We start from the raw sequence: 16,171 nt of genomic DNA, 5'->3' as shown, positions 1-16,171 counted from the left end.
GCTCTTAAATGGTGACACGCTCCCCCAAAAAAGTCATAAGATGTGATATTTGTGTGAACAATGTAAATATTCTGGATGTATACAGCACATAAATCATTAACTGTACTGTAAGTTCATTACAAAGAAAAGTGACCTACAATAATTCAGTGAGTCTCTGTATCCCCAATATACATAAGACATTTCCTCACAGCTCAGAGCAGTGCCACGCGACAAGTATGGAACATTTAGAGTTGGCCAGCTCCTGAAAAATAAACGCTTAGTCCCATGTCTGGAAGCATGGATGAATGACACAGAGCAGCCTTTAAACTAAAGCCAAGTCTGGCTTATCTCTACACCCACTGCCTGAGCAGAAGGGACAGCTGCAGGCTTCTTGTGGGGACAGACACCATTAAATTTGGTATGTAAAAACAGAGCAGAGATGAAGATTCAACATTTACTATGATTAATGCTGCTCTTGTTAGCTTTAATATACTGCATACTTGCATTAGGCAGATGGACCTCAATTCACGCAGATCTGTGCACATTGATAAACCTGCTCCTATACTTTGACTGTATTCAAACCAATTTGAAAAGACCTACTTCTACTTGATGGTCTTTTAACTCATTTATTTTATTCAATTATGTTGCAATGCTAAAACGTGATCACAGGTGTTCTGACCATAGAGATAGTGAGATTTTGGTAAATTAACTTCAAATAATAGATATTATCATCATCATCATATTACATAAGCAAGATTAGCTTTATTGCCCTCTAGTCCAGTGGTTCCCAAACTTTTGCAGTTCGCGGCACCCTTAGAGTCTCCAAATTTTTTCAAGGGACCCCTCCAAAATAATTATTGAGCAGTCCTGTTTTAGAAGTAGTTGGGTCAAAAAATTGTAATAAGTATTTAGGTCAGGACAGAAATACTTATTTAGTTGTATGCAAAAATGCCCCCTCTGCATCCAGGCACTCTGCCCTCAGGCACTCTGTCCCCTCTGCATCCAGACACACTGCCCCCTCTGCATCCAGACACACTGCCCTCTCTCACACTGCCCCCTCTGCCACGCTGTCCCCCTCCTCTGCCCTCTCTCACGATGTCCCCCCTCCTCTGCCCTCTCTCACAATGTCCCCCCCTCCTCTGCCCTCTCTCACAATGTCCCCCCTCCTCTGCCATCTCTCACAATGTCCCCCCTCCTCTGCCCTCTCTCACAATGTCCCCCCTCCTCTGCCCCTCTTACACTCCTCTGCCCCCTGTTACACTCCTCTGCCCCCTGTTACACTCCTCTGCCCCGTTGTGCCCCAGCTGTCACCCTCCTCTGCCCCTGTTACACTCCTCTGCCCCGTTGTGCCCCAGCTGTCACCCTCCTCTTCCCCTGTTACACTCCTCTGCCCCGTTGTGCCCCAGCTGTCACCCTCTCTGCCCGTTACACTCCTCTGCCCCGTTGTGCCCCAGCTGTCGCCCTCTCTGCCCCAGCTGTCGCCCTCTCTGCCTGTTACACTCCTCTGCCCTGTTGTGCCCCAGCTGTCACCCTCTCTGCCCGTTACACTCCTCTGCCCCGTTGTGCCCCAGCTGTCGCCCTCTCTGCCCCAGCTGTCGCCCTCTCTGCCCCAGCTGTCACCCTCTCTGCCCCGCTGTCACCCTCTCTGCCCCAGCTGTCACCCTCTCTGCCCCGCTGTCACCCTCTCTGCACCAGCTGTCACCCTCTCTGCACCAGCTGTCACCCTCTCTGCCCCGCTGTCACCCTCTCTGCCCCAGCTGTCACCCTCTCTGCCCCGCTGTCACCCTCTCTGCCCCAGCTGTCACCCTCTCTGCCCAGCTGTCACCCTCTCTGCCCCGCTGTCACCCTCTCTGCCCCAGCTGTCACCCTCTCTGCCCCAGCTGTCACCCTCTCTGCCCCACTGTCACCCTCTCTGCCCCAGCTGTCACCCTCTCTGCCCCGCTGTCACCCTCAGCTGTCCCAGCTGTCACCCTCTCTGCTCCAGCTGTCACCCTCTCTGCCCCCCTGTCACGCTCCCTCTCACTCCTCTGCCGCGCGCCAGCCATAGAAAAAAAAGAAACAGAAACTTACCAATCCGCCGGGCGCCGGGACCCAGCAGCCTCCTCTCTCCCGCAGCAGCTTGTTACTGACATAGATATTCAGTGACAGCTGCGGGAGAGAGGAGGCTGCTGGGTCCCGGCGCCCGGCGGATTGGTAAGTTTCTGTGCTCTTTCTTTTTTTCAATGCTTGGCCCGCGGCACCCCAGTGACAGCGCTGCGGCACCCCTGGGAGCCGCGGCGAACAGTTTGGGAACCGCCGCTCTAGTCTAATTTTTCTCATAAAAGTAACATTATTGTAAGACGCAGACCTGGCGCTCACCTGCTCAGGGAGGTCAAGCTACTGGATTGGAGAGAGAGGGGAGGAGGAAACACTGGCTGGATGCAGTGCAAGGCTTTCTCAGGTGCTGGAAACTACAACTACCAGCATGCCCAAGGTGCCAGAGGAATGGAAGGCCATAATAGATTAAACTGCCTGTCTAACAGAGAGAGCTACTAATCTAACAGGGAGAGTTGCCAGTATCAGAGTAAGAGCTGTCAGTTCCAGAAGGAGATTTGCCAGTGCCTGATAGCAAGCTGCCTTTACCAGAGAGCGAACTACCAATATACTGGAGAAAGCTGCCAGATACAGACCTGCATTTATCAGGAACAAAGTTGCCAAGAGGGAGTCCAGATACTGTCCAGAATAAGTGCAGATCCGGTCCAGATGTTTAGAGCCATTCCAGCCATCTGCAGGGAGACCTGACCTGTTCCATTTGTTTTAAGGTGTCCATGTGGCTGCCTTTATCATTATTTATACACTTTGGCCTAGTGAGGAGAGTCATTGGTGATCGAACAATGCAATTGTACCCTGCATTATGTGCCCACCAGGTCTACAGTACTGGTCCATGTCCACAGCGTGTACGAGTATGCTTTATAATCCTGCACTCCACAATACACATGCCTGCACTCTGAACTGCTTAACACAACTAGGACTACTCTACCTCTTATGTTCACATATATTAATTATTCTTGTTGAGACTACTTTCCTTACTATCCTCTTCATGAGAGAGATACGTCATTCTTTTTACCCCAAATTATTCTCATGACCCCCATTAAAGTAGAGACCTAGGGGTAAATTTATCAAGCTGTGAGTTTGAAAAAGTGGAGATGTTGCCTAAAGCAACCAATCAGATTCTAGCTGTAATTTTGTAGAATGTACTAAATAAATGATAACTAGAATCTGATTGGTTGCTTTATTTAACATCTACACTTTTTCAAACCCACAGCTTAATATATTTACCCCTTAGTGTAACTCATTATCTTTATGCTACAACTATTATGGTGGTATTTCGTACTACTTGCAGCTATCATTTCCCATTTCTATGATTCAGACCATGGACTCACAGCAACTATATAATTTCCTGAGCCACAGTTGTTTTCTTCATGTTACCCTTATTGTATGTAATTCACTTGTTGTTCACCAGTTTACATTGTGTGCCTGTAGGTCTAAATGAGAATACTGCTGGTATTAAGTCCACCCCTATGTTCTATGAGGCTACATGCTGAGTGGGGTCTATAATACTGTAATGATGCCAGCCACGTTTCTGTATGTTATTGTGAGCTGTGATATTTTCATCTTCAGTTTTAATGATGAACATTGCACCGTCATTGCTGATTGTCCTACAGTTATGCTCATCTACATGTCAATCTTCTGTACCAAATTCTTACCATTGTCATTTGTGTCTAAGTTTATATTCTACCGCAACAGTCACTTAAACCACTTTGAATTATCAAAAGACAATTTCCACTTTTCCTATTGTTATCAATTGACCTATTAGCCTTCCGGTTTGCAGGCCATTAATAAACATGCCCACCCGGTGTATGTATGTGAGTCATTACCAGTCATTTCCATTGAAACATGGACAGTGGTTTGTCCCGTATGAAAAAAAAACAAAACAATCTTCAAATAGATAAATTATATTGGTTTTCCTTTTTAGTTTACATTTTCATTTTTTCTAACAAGATATTAAGAGATGCATGCATGATAATATTCCTGTTTCAGGACTAGTTTCTACTAAAATCTGCTTTCAGAACTTAACATGCACCAGGACAGCCATTGTTTTCATGTTTTACTACAATAGCTTCCAAGCTATTGTTTGAGGAGAGAGGAAGTTAAGGCTCCAGGATTAGGGAGGTTAGTTATAGGTTAAAGAAGGTAGGTGATTTAGACTCTGCCAGGTGACGATTAAGATTAGGACTATCCAGAGAAGCTTAGTTTCAGAAAACAGAAGAGAAGGTTAGACTTATAGCACCTTCACAGCAGTGAAAAGTAATTTCAAGCAAATTCTTCTGTCATAATTATTTTTGCATTATGATACTCTACCAATAGAGCAACTTCATGATGTTGCCAAGTGCATGCGATCTGATGGGATTGGGGATGTACAACATTATTGGGAGACTAAGTAAAAATGACAGGGGATAGATAAACCCCATGTGTTTGTACATAGACTGTACAGAGTTATACCATAACATTTTGCCCAATGTGCCTCCGTATGAATCATAGTTAAGCAAATAAAAGTTTTCGAGGTTAGAGTATATTTAATGCAGATGTTTAATTATTGAATCAAGTTCAGAATCAGCCATGTAATACTTGTAGTAAAAGAGGAGGTGTGATTGTGATAGCTCGGGAGAAGGTGCTGCGTATTCCTCAGTACACTTCTATTTTTTGATTGGCTAGTGCCAGTGATCTATGGGCTAAGTCTGCCCAGAGGAAGGGGGGCACTTCTGCATAATAACTTATAATGGCCACAGACATGGAGCATGACAGTAAGATAGTGACTTACAGCTTGTGTGCTTTTATTTGCATGGTAAGCAAATCAAACCCATTTGGCTGTAGGGACATAAAATAGTGCTATTTTAAGAGACAATCTATTGAAAATTATGTAACTGGTTGGTATACAAAGCAGGTCTGTCACATCCCAAAATATATAGGGATAAGGACTAATTTTTACGCCGTCCATCCAACTAACAACATAATACTGACAGATGATTCCTAGGCTGTAGCACCATGTTTCCAGAATAGCAGGTCCCCACTATATCTGCTTCACATATCTCAACATACATATAAACATTGTACACAATCTCTTTTTAAAATTCCTATTGCATTCAGTTTATACATAGTCTTAGTTCTAACTGGTTACAGTGAGGTAAGACAAATAAAGAGTTTAACCCATAGGCTTTATAATTCGTACAGTCATGCATAGTGTAAAGCATATCTTAAATGATGTTTTCTTAGCTGAAAAAGTTTGTTACTTTCATACCAGTGAATTACTGTTTAATCTCTCCTATCTGTTCTGAATTCAATTTGCTGACAAAGCTTTAGGACTATTTAAATAATGATTCTAATAAAGCAGCCATGCAAACTAACTATTCTAGGGCCGCCTACGCTAGTGAAAGATAATGTCTGACTGGGTTCTGGGATTTACAGCAGATATGTGCTACTTGCTTTATACAGGTAACTTGCCAAGACCCCATTTTCCAACTCTTTCCTTGGGAGTAGACCAAGCTCTGCCCTTATGCATCATCATCATCATCATCATTTATTTATTTATATAGTGCCAACAAATTCCGTAACGCTGTACAATTGGGGACAAACACAGTAATATAAAATACTGGGTAATAAAGACAAAGAGGTGAGAAGGCCCTGCTCGCAAGCTTACAATCTAAGGGACAATGGGAGTTTGATACATGAGGTTAAGTCTACATATTGCACTTCGGTCCAGCCAGATTGCAAAGTGATTTATATGACATATGATCCAATCACACAGTAATGTTGGTCAGGCGGTCAGAGGGTTGTTGTCTTGTATGAATTGTGCAAAGGGTGGTAATAGCGCAACCTAGTGTGGTTAAAAGGGTGGTTGAGGAATATTATAAGCTTGCCTGAAAAGGTGGGTTTTCAGAGAACACTTGAAGGCTTGTAGACCAGAGCAAAGTCTTATTGTGTGAGGGAGGGATTTCCATAGAGTAGGTGCAGCTTGAAAAAAGACCTGTTACCGGGAATGGAAGAATGTGATGAGAGTGGATGAGAGACGTAGAACTTGTGCAGAACGGAGGTGTTGAGTTGGGAGATATTTTGAGACAAGTAAGGAGATGTATGTTGGTACAGTTTTGTTGATGGCCTTGTAGGTTAGTTGAATTTGAGTGCACACGTCACACTCAAGGACTCCGGCACTTGAGTGTGACGTGTGCGCAAATTAGATGACTGTTAACTTAAAGCGGCAATGTCTAGACCCCGCAGGCTAAGTGTTGAAACACTCATCTATTCATCTAAGTCGTGCACACGTCACACTCAAATGATGAAGTCCTGTCCATTCGGAATCACTGCCTGTCAGGCTGCGATGCCACCAGACATCTTTATCTTTGGCTTTCAGGCAAGTCTGCTTGTATTTACTACGTTTTTTGTGTGCAATCGTTTGTTTTTTTGTAGGGATAAAGCATGTCGGAATTGTGGTCATCGGTAATATGATTACCACCGGTATGAGCAATGGCACTAAGTAATGGCACTAGAGAATGGAGAGTGGCAAGAACACTGCAACCTCTGTATCTGTGTGAGCAATGGCACTGGATCTTCTGAGGAGGGAGGTACTTATGGAATCCAAAACCTGCGAGATCCGACAACGCAACAATGACATTTTGCCTCGATTCAGATTTGAGGACGCGCGAAAGCACCGAACCGGCTCCCGTGCCTACTTGGACCCCCTAAGTTCGGGTGGGTTCAGTTTTCAGAAAACCAAGCCTGAGCATCTCTAGTTTTAATGGGTAACAACTAGTGTTAAAAGCATTCTACCGTTATGTCTTGCATAATGTTTAGTTTATTAGATAAGAAGCAGGAATAGGGGTAACTTTTTAGCAAAATTATTGCACACAGCAATTGTAGCTTACAACAGGTTGCAGGAATGGTTGCATAAACATTTAACTTATAAACAGCATAAAAAATTTATTTGCATATGTTAAATAAAATGGAAACCGCAAACCCAAAAATATTAAAATGTTTCTTTGAAGAATATGATGTCACCAGCCTTTTCTGCAATCATATTTCTTCTTTAAAGTACAAACTCATGCTTTCATACCTATCTTTACCAGGCTCCTGAATTATACCTATAAACTGTAATTGTCCTGTAATAAAGATTTATTTTGCAATGCTTTGCATGGACACATGCATAATATAGGTATATAGGGTTGATTTTGAATATATGTATAGACCTAAATAAAAGAAATGATGGAGGCTCAAACACATTATGCAAACTGTACTTATAGTGCAGAACATAAGCCTCCACCATTTTTATCTGTGCTGTGGATATTGGACACATGGGTTAGGCTGCCAAGGGGTTGTCCACGTAGGCACTGGATATCTCTGGTTTCTCAACTAAACAGCAGAAATCCTATAATGCACATACACAGAAAGTGTATGTGCATTATAGGATTGTATGACAATTATTATTACAATGTATTATTACAATGTAAATCGTCATCATTTATTTATATAGCACCATCAATTATGCAGCACTGTACCAAGAATAATTGTCATTCACAGTATGTTTTTGGAGTGTGTGATGAAACCGGAGCAACCGGTAGAAACCCACGCAAAAACGGGGATATCATATAAACTTCACACAGCTAAAGCCCTGCTTGAGATTTGAACTTGTGACCCCAGCGCTGTGAGGTAGAAACTCTAACTACTATACCACCGTGCTGCCCAATGTAAATGTACGTGAAACCAATCACTCTTAGTAAGAAGCCATAATCAAAGCATTCGCAAGTGATGTATATTTGAGCTTTAGACGTCGCACTTCCATTTCCTCCAGGTTCAAATGTATGGAATCCACAGAATTCATGGGCGATTCAAATACTTTATACCAGATGGTCTCTTTATGCCACTACTTTGTAACGTCGGGACTGGAAAATAGAATCTTTGATGAAATGTGTTTTTATACATTTGGATGTTCTCCCTTCACCATCAACACCAGGAATGAAGCAGATCTGCTTTAGAGTATAACACCCTTGCTATCCAGTTCCAAAGTGTCAATATTGCTTGACCAAAGGCAAGAATATTGCTGGAAGCCCTGTTCTACAATACCATGTATATGTCAACATATACAATAAATACCCATTTATTCCCAGAACACCAGGTGCTGAGCATGTTGATCGTTGAAGTTCCCAAAGTTGTGAGTTGACAATTACAATTATACAGTAGAGAATTGTTAGTACAAAAGCGTAATTAGAAACAGAAAGCAAGCATGAAACTGCACTTACCAGATACACATTGACTCGTTTGCCCACTCCAAGTCCCATCAGCCTGGCACATGCGTGAATAGGATCCCACTAACATATATCCTTTATTGCAGGTAAATGTGACCTGAGAGTTCTCTAGATAGCTAGTGCCTTCCTTCTTCCCATTCTTCGGGGGTTGTAGCCAGCCACATGAGGTCACTGACATAGAAGAAAGAAAGTACAAATCATCATCATCATCATCATTTATTTATATAGCGCCACTAATTCTGCAGCGCTGTACAGAGAACTCACTCACATCAGTCCCTACCCCATTGGGGCTTACAGTCTAAATTCCCTAACACACACACACACACACACACACAGACAGATAGAGACAGACTACAGCCAATTAACCTACCAGTATGTTTTTGGAGCATGGGAGGAAACAGGAGCACCCAGAGGAAACCCACGCAAACACGGGGAGAACATACAAACTCCTCACAGATAAGGCCATGGTCGGGAATTGAACTCATGACCCCAGTGCTGTAAGGAAGAGGTGCTAACCACTTAGCCACCGTGCTTAACAACATCTAGATTAGATATAGTCTACAGCAGTGATAGGCAAACTGATACTCGTCAAGGGCCGCATGGGCAGCCCTTTAACATTCAAATAGGTACACATTACCCTTAATCTCAATTATAAGTTAAAAAAATACATTTAATCAAAGAAAGAGGCACCTATCAGTAATAACATGTCAGCAAGCATTTTAAACAAGCGTTACACGCTATAACAAAAAGATCTGACAATAAAGAAGGAAGGAACTAGGGGCCACAGATAATGGTTCAGTGGGCCTATTGTTGCCCATCTCTGGTCTACAGTATTAGTGATCGCATTATACCCATCAATATCAAAAGAAATCAGCATGAACAGCTTTGAGGTGTTAAAATTAAATATGTAATACCAAATATATGTAGTACATTACTTTATAAGCTATCACATGATGAATGTTGCCAATTGTTTAGCATGCCCTATGGCACAGGACTAGCTGGAGAAAGCATATCCATGTGTTACGAATCACAGCTGAGCTTTAGTTCATACATCACTTACCAATAGTAATATTTGGTTCTGTCTTTGTGTTCCTACCCTAAGGCGTAACTAGAAAACTAATAAGCAATAACATCATCATGTCTTGTTTTTATCATGTTACAATACAATTTTGTGAATTCATGCCCAACTTGTAAGTAAACAATAAATTCCAGGTTATGTTCTTATTGTGGTATAATGACATATATTAATCCAATCTCCAGTTTCAGCTGGCTGGTTGGGTTTCAGAAAATAATAGTGCATGAAGATAATTGCCAATCGCTGTCACAATTCCTGACAAATGACTGTAATGTCTGCCCTGTTTTTTGCTGATTTAACATTGTTTTCTTTCATTGCCTCACCTGGCTGCAGACTCTCCACCAAATTCTTGTGGCTATTGTGTGATACTTTGGTCGCGTTGCCAACCCATAGGGATCCAGTAGTCAGTACATCAAATCTACAGAAAGAATTACTTCCACATAATATGTTCATTTCTCCTGTTATTGGATCATTGGGATCTTCCTGAATGGTAAAAGTGGGCAAGAAATTTGGGTTGTGTTTTACTTGATAGTTGTCTATCAAGGACTTTGAATCATAGGTGAAGAGAGAGCTGTCACTGGTCACTGCCCCTAAAATGAACACAGTACTTCGATAAGACAATGCTTACTCTGCATGTATTTTGTATTTCATTATATGACTTTACATCATGTACTGTTTTCTCATGACATCTCTGAAAAAACATGATATTCTTGCACAATGGTATATCAGTAGTTTACATTTTTAAAGGAGATATTATCCATCTATTCTACATGTAAACTCAATAGTGGTTGCTGGTGACACACACTGTCCTACTGAATGAAACAATCTAATTAGTTTATACAAACGTATCCATACAATGAATATTAGGGTAATCTTGATATAGAGATACTTTTCTTATTTTGAGGACTTTAAAGGTCATTTATGAAAATATGAAAATTAAGCTGCCATAGTGGAAATTCAGCTGCATTTATTTCTGTGTGAATGTGCCCTGTTTTATGCAACACAAAGGGCTAGATTTACTAAGCTGCAGGTTTGAAAAAGTGGGGATGTTGCCCATAGCAACCAATCAGATTCTAGCTATCATTTTGTAGAAAGCACTAAATAATTGAAAGCTAGAATCTGATTGGTTGCTATAGGCAACATCCCCACTTTTTCAAACCCGCAGCTTAGTAAATCTAGCCCAAAGAATTTGAACATGAAAATTGTCAGGATGCAACATTTTGCATGTTCTAATGGAAGAAACTGAGCAGATAGATGCGGGCTAGGGGCACTTGTGTGTCCCAATGTATGCCCACACTCAAAAACTACATTTTATGTAGCAAGACAAGATAGTTACATGAGATTCTAAAGAGATTGCATTTACGTTGGTGTTAAATGGATTGCGAGTGGTTATTCTGCATATTCACGAGTGTTCCCTGGACTGTGGGTGGCCAAAAGGACTTGATTGTCCATCTTCTCAATGACGCCAGAAACCAGACCTTACAATTTTGCTTATTTCTACCAATTTATTACAAACATTCAAATGGTACAATAAAGACACATGTAATAAATATAGTCCCTATGTCCCTTTACGTACATGATTTGTTTATGACATGAACAAGGCTAAATCAGGAAGAATTTTTGTAGTTTGAAAATAGCCTGTACTGTAACCATTATAGATATTCTTGCTGACAAAAAAACAACATCAGCATGGACATCAAGCATAATGTAAATCTGTAAAGCTACCCCATTTTTTTATTTTATTGGCAAAACATATCAACATAAAATATAACATTGGCTATGCAGATGCAAGACATGCGCCATACCACAAAGGGCAAGGCCACCATGATGGTTAGCATTGGTGGCATCTCTAGAAATAGGAATTAATTTCAGCAGAAGTAAAGAAGGGCTCACACCTCAGTGAAAGTGATGTATGGACCCTTCCACTATCTAACTCTCAGTCTGTGTCTTCCTGCTTGCCTCCATTCCCCATCTCACAACACCACCCCTTTCACTTGCAGCTCTGTCCTCACTAACATAATGACACAAGTGGAATGGTCACATTATTACTGACCTCATCTCCTGCTGAACATTCTGATGATCTGATTAGCTGATAAATGGGGTATAAATAAGCAACCAGGAGAAGAAGATCGAATAAAACAAGGTGGTCAGACCCTTGTCAAACACACCCTAAAAACAAAATGCAGTTGCACTATTCACTGCCAAGGTGTCAAAAGACGATACTGCTGAGGCCACAGATTAATAATGATTGACTGACTAGTAAAACATATTACCAATCATGGATTACACAGACTGAGTGAATGCATCATGCTGACAATTTGGTATTAGTAGCATCAATAGAAAATAGCCTTAATTACTCCAGGTCAGTATTCTCACAGATCAGTCTAATGAGAACGGTAAGTAGGTCTGGAGCATTTTTTCTTTATAAGTATCTATTTCTTTAATTTATCAACTATTTTGATTATCAATTTCTGGGTAAAATACATAAACACTTTAGACATATTCTGTAGATACTGAGAATTTTCATTCTGCAGCAATAACTAATGAATTCATGTATATGTGACAGATCTCAAGTTGTTTGATGACCTCTTTGTGTAACAGAAGTGCTTTGAATGTAATATTAAAGCAGTATACATTTTTCCATATCCCCGTTACTGTAACAATCACTCACAGTCTGCACCAAGCTGGAAGATCTCCTCAGGACTGGCATTTGGTGGTAATTTGGTTCCATTCCTGAAAGTAAAATCATCTGCAGAACCGTTGCTCAGGACTCCCATAAGCCCCTGCGTTTGGTTCATGAACTCCTCAGGAAGAAGGATGCTGACACTCAGGAATCCTCCTCTACCTCTCACTTCCACCCCAGCTCCCGATGGGAACATCACGGTCACGTTTTTGTTCGTTGCAGAATAAACAAATACCCCTGTGGAAAAAAAAAACACAGATCAGGATAATTCTCTCATTTATATGGACAGAACAGTTTCCATGCTATTTAGGAATTTTTCAAAGTAAAAAACAACACAAAGATAAGTAGTGGAGAGTCCACAACAAGACAAGAAACTAGGAAATGTCAACATATATTCTAAGAAGAAAGACAGAAATAGACTGGACAAAATGTACGGAGTAGACATAGGAGGCAGCAGGCAATAATTAATTACTTATACAAGTGTTGTGTACATGTGACAGTCTAATTAAGACTATATGGAAAATAATATTTCTGTGTGATTTATTATGTACATGAAATCAAGATAATGACTTCTTCCATTACTCCCCTCCTTGGCCTGGTAGCTTTGGTGTCACCAATATTTATTTATGTAACAAAATACATTAAAATAAACTTCAAACCAGGAGCATACTACATCACAATACATCCTTAAATATGAGATACAGATACATATTAACTGAGAAAAAAAGCAGGGTAATTACATTACAACAATGGGGGGTATAGGACTACCTCCATAAATAATCATAGCTGAAACACATCCTTAATATTCAATAGATTTTAGGGATTTATGCAGCCCAGTTGTTCTGTTATGATTCAATTAGTTAAGTTGAAATTGTGGAACATTTGTTGCTTATTGTTTTTAACAATATTTTAATCCATGTAAGCAGGGCCGGATTAATGGAATGGAGGCCCCTGGGCTAAGGGCGCCTCCATTCCCCCGTGAGGCCCCCCCCACGCGCTTACCTGTCACTGCAGTCCTCCTTCCGCGGCGCGCTGTAAGCTCCTTACTGAGGAGATCTCGCGAGAGTGAACTCTCGCGAGATCTCCTCAGTAAGCAGATTACTGAGCGCTGGGGACGGATGACTGCACTGACTGTGCTCAGCAGCATTGATCGGGCTGGGGACGCCCCTGCCCCCGGACCGATCAATAATGCTGCTGAGGACTTTGGAGGGCCCCCTGGATGCCCGAGGCCCCTGGGCTATAGCCCAGTTAGACCTCGGGTTAATCCGGCCCTGCATGTAAGTCATATCCCAACGACGCTTGGGGGTAAATGTATCAATCGGCAGTTTTCCCAATTTGCTAATTTTTCGCCAATGTTGCCAGGTGGATTTAAAACAACAATGTAATTAAAGGCAAAATATAAATATATATTTTCTAACCCCACACTCCAGTATTTGCTTTTAATTTAATTGCTGTTCTAAATGTCACCGTCAAACTCTGCAATTTGACCGCAGATTGATATATTTGTGGCTAAATGTATCAAGCTGTGTGTTTCCGGTGCATTTGTAAAGTGGAGATGTTGCCTATAGCAACCAGATTCTAGTTATCATTTGTTTAGTACACTCTACAAAATGACAGCTAGAATCTGATTTGTTGCTATAGGCAACATCTCCACTTTTCAAACGCGCCAGAAATTTGCAGCTTGATACATTTAGCCCGTATTGAAGTGTGCATGTAACCAAAGCATATTCAGTATATACATCCCCCAAAAATGCCCAGTCCAGGTTTAAGGTTATACGCTGCTGTTTTCAATATGATATATTACTTTTGTTATGGTATTCTACATGGAACATTATATTTTTTTGTGTGGTGCCTCTGTCAAAAACTGAGTGTATTTCCTGTATGTTTTGGACACAGGATTTACAATTGTCCAGAGGTTGCTACTGCAAACCAGTTCTTGTACCACGCTATATAGTTGTGCACAATCCGCACCAACTCTGATGAAAGCTCCATGGAACTGAAGCAGAGGATCTAGAAACGTTAACATTTATTTCAAATAAAGATGACATTGTATTGTACTGAGTGTGCTATCGTTTTCTGTTGGCTTGACTAAGATAAATGCACCACTTCTTTTTCCTTTTTTGCCCAGAGGAATGCATGTGCCTTTATAGTCTGGCTGTAAGTTAATTGATTCATGCATGAATTGGATTTAACACTCAATGTTGCTAAAAACAATGTAAATATTGTTCCGACAACTGTCAGCTAAATTTGGGACTGGTGATTTACAGCCTTTGCTATTGTTTTGCAATGGAGCCCATCTTGTTGGTAAGTGTAAAAAAAAGTGAGACAACACTACTTGAAACTTGGCAATTAGTAACATAGTAACATAGTTGATGAGGTTGAAAAAAAGACACCAGTCCATCAAGTACAACCTATTTTGGATCTCCTGCGATCCTGCACTTATATTTGAAATTAATCCAGAGTAAGCAACCGCCAATCTGTTTCAATTTTGAAAATCCCCCCAGACTCAATATTGCAGTCCTATTTTTACCCTATATCCACTACTATCCTTCATTTTAAATTAAAGGTCGTATCCCTGGATACACCTTTCCGCTAAAAATTTGTCTAACCCTTTCTTAAACATATCTATTGAATCTGCCATCACAACCTTCCCTGGCAATGAATTCCATATCTTGACTGCCCTTACTGTAAAGAACCCCTTCCTTTGCTGGTTGTGAAATTTCCTCTCCTCTAACCTTAGGGGATGACCACGTGTCCTGTGTATGGTCCTTGGGGTAAAAAGTTCCCATGAAAGCTCTCTGTATTGACCCCTAATGTATTTGTACATAGTAATCATATTTCCCCTTAGACGCCTCTTTTCTAAAGTAAACATGCCTAAACTGGCTAAACTTTCCTCATAACTTAATGACTCCATACCCTTTATCAATTTTGTCACCCTTCTCTGAACCCTTTCTAGTTCCAAATTATCTTTTTTGTAGAGTGGTGCCCAGAACTGTACTTTATATTCAAGATGAGGTCTTGCCCCTTATCAGAGTAAAGGTATAGAAGCTAAAGCAATAAATATGGAAACAAGATTAATTATATTAATAATGAATATCACCTGGTTGAACTCACCTTTGAGGTCTATCCAGCTCCGATCAAACCTGAGAACTTCCTGGTTTACAAGAACCTCCATCCTGTCTGAGAGTTCTGCTAGACGTACCTCAATCACGTCAGAGTTCTCCTGCTGCATGGCCACAGAGGAGAAGCCGGTGATTGAAGAGGAACCTTCAGTGAAAGAGAGAACAAACGGATTGTATTTGTGTTTCTTTTTGAAGATCCAGAAATATCCCCCCTAATGGTTGCAATCTATAAATGAAAGAATGAGTCTCAAGTCTGCTCAACCATGTGACTACATTTAGAGGGAGATTCAAATCCCAGTGTGGGCAACACACAATTACCGTTACTACGGTAATTGCTGCTCATTATTACCTACCTACCGTTGGCAGCTCCGGGAGCAGAAATCTGTGATAAAATGACGGTAGTAACGGTAATAATACGCGCCCTGTGTTGTTCTGAAGAACTCTGCAAAGAATTGAATCTACCCCTTAGAGGCTAATAAATCAAATTTCTACTTTTCTAACATCTTTTGATCATTTACTTAAATTGAACATTGATATCGGACTGATGTTTTTTTCATATCAAGTCCAATAGAAAGAAATGATTGTCAAGAAAGTGTCCTTTAATGTTCTTGCAAGGGAAATGTTTTGACATACAGAAAATGCATACCATTTGGAAATGTAGCAGGTTGTGTCCGGCCCTGAATCACAAGTGAATGATAAGTAGAGTTGACCAATGTGTATTCTCCATACCCCTTGAACGTGAAATTCCGTCCACCAAAGGTGATAAAGTGAGGATCCCCAAAGGCAGAAGCTGCAACACAATGACATAAAGAATGAGCTGAAATGTATATCTTGTAAGTAGTTGTAAATAATAATTACTACGAATTAGGAAAATATCTATCTAATATATAAAGCAATAAATATGGAAACAAGATTAATTATATTAATAATGAATACCATTATATACACACAAACCTTAAATTACAATTACGTCTTA

At 40.9% G+C, this 16,171-nt stretch overlaps 1 protein-coding gene across 4 annotated transcripts in view; it reads right to left on the bottom strand.

Annotated features, from left to right (window-relative positions):
* Positions 1–16,171, bottom strand: part of SUSD2 (sushi domain containing 2) — a 181,700-nt gene that overhangs the window by 61,519 nt on the left and 104,010 nt on the right. For 3 of the 4 annotated variants that reach the window (XM_075178544.1, XM_075178547.1, XM_075178548.1), the window contains 5 exons: positions 15,842–15,985; positions 15,188–15,340; positions 12,062–12,310; positions 9,714–9,980; positions 8,310–8,486 (listed from right to left, as the gene is read on the bottom strand). In XM_075178544.1, the coding sequence (XP_075034645.1) occupies positions 8,310–8,486; positions 9,714–9,980; positions 12,062–12,310; positions 15,188–15,340; positions 15,842–15,985 (990 nt within the window). Of the gene's footprint in view, positions 1–4,614; positions 7,953–8,309; positions 8,487–9,713; positions 9,981–12,061; positions 12,311–15,187; positions 15,341–15,841; positions 15,986–16,171 lie in introns of those variants that run through there. The other variant, XM_075178545.1, reaches the window with a different exon arrangement.

Source organism: Mixophyes fleayi, chromosome 1 (genome assembly GCF_038048845.1).
Source record: "Mixophyes fleayi isolate aMixFle1 chromosome 1, aMixFle1.hap1, whole genome shotgun sequence".
In the NCBI taxonomy this organism is placed as follows: domain Eukaryota; kingdom Metazoa; phylum Chordata; class Amphibia; order Anura; family Limnodynastidae; genus Mixophyes; species Mixophyes fleayi.
This window is presented reverse-complemented; position numbering and strand designations above follow the sequence as displayed.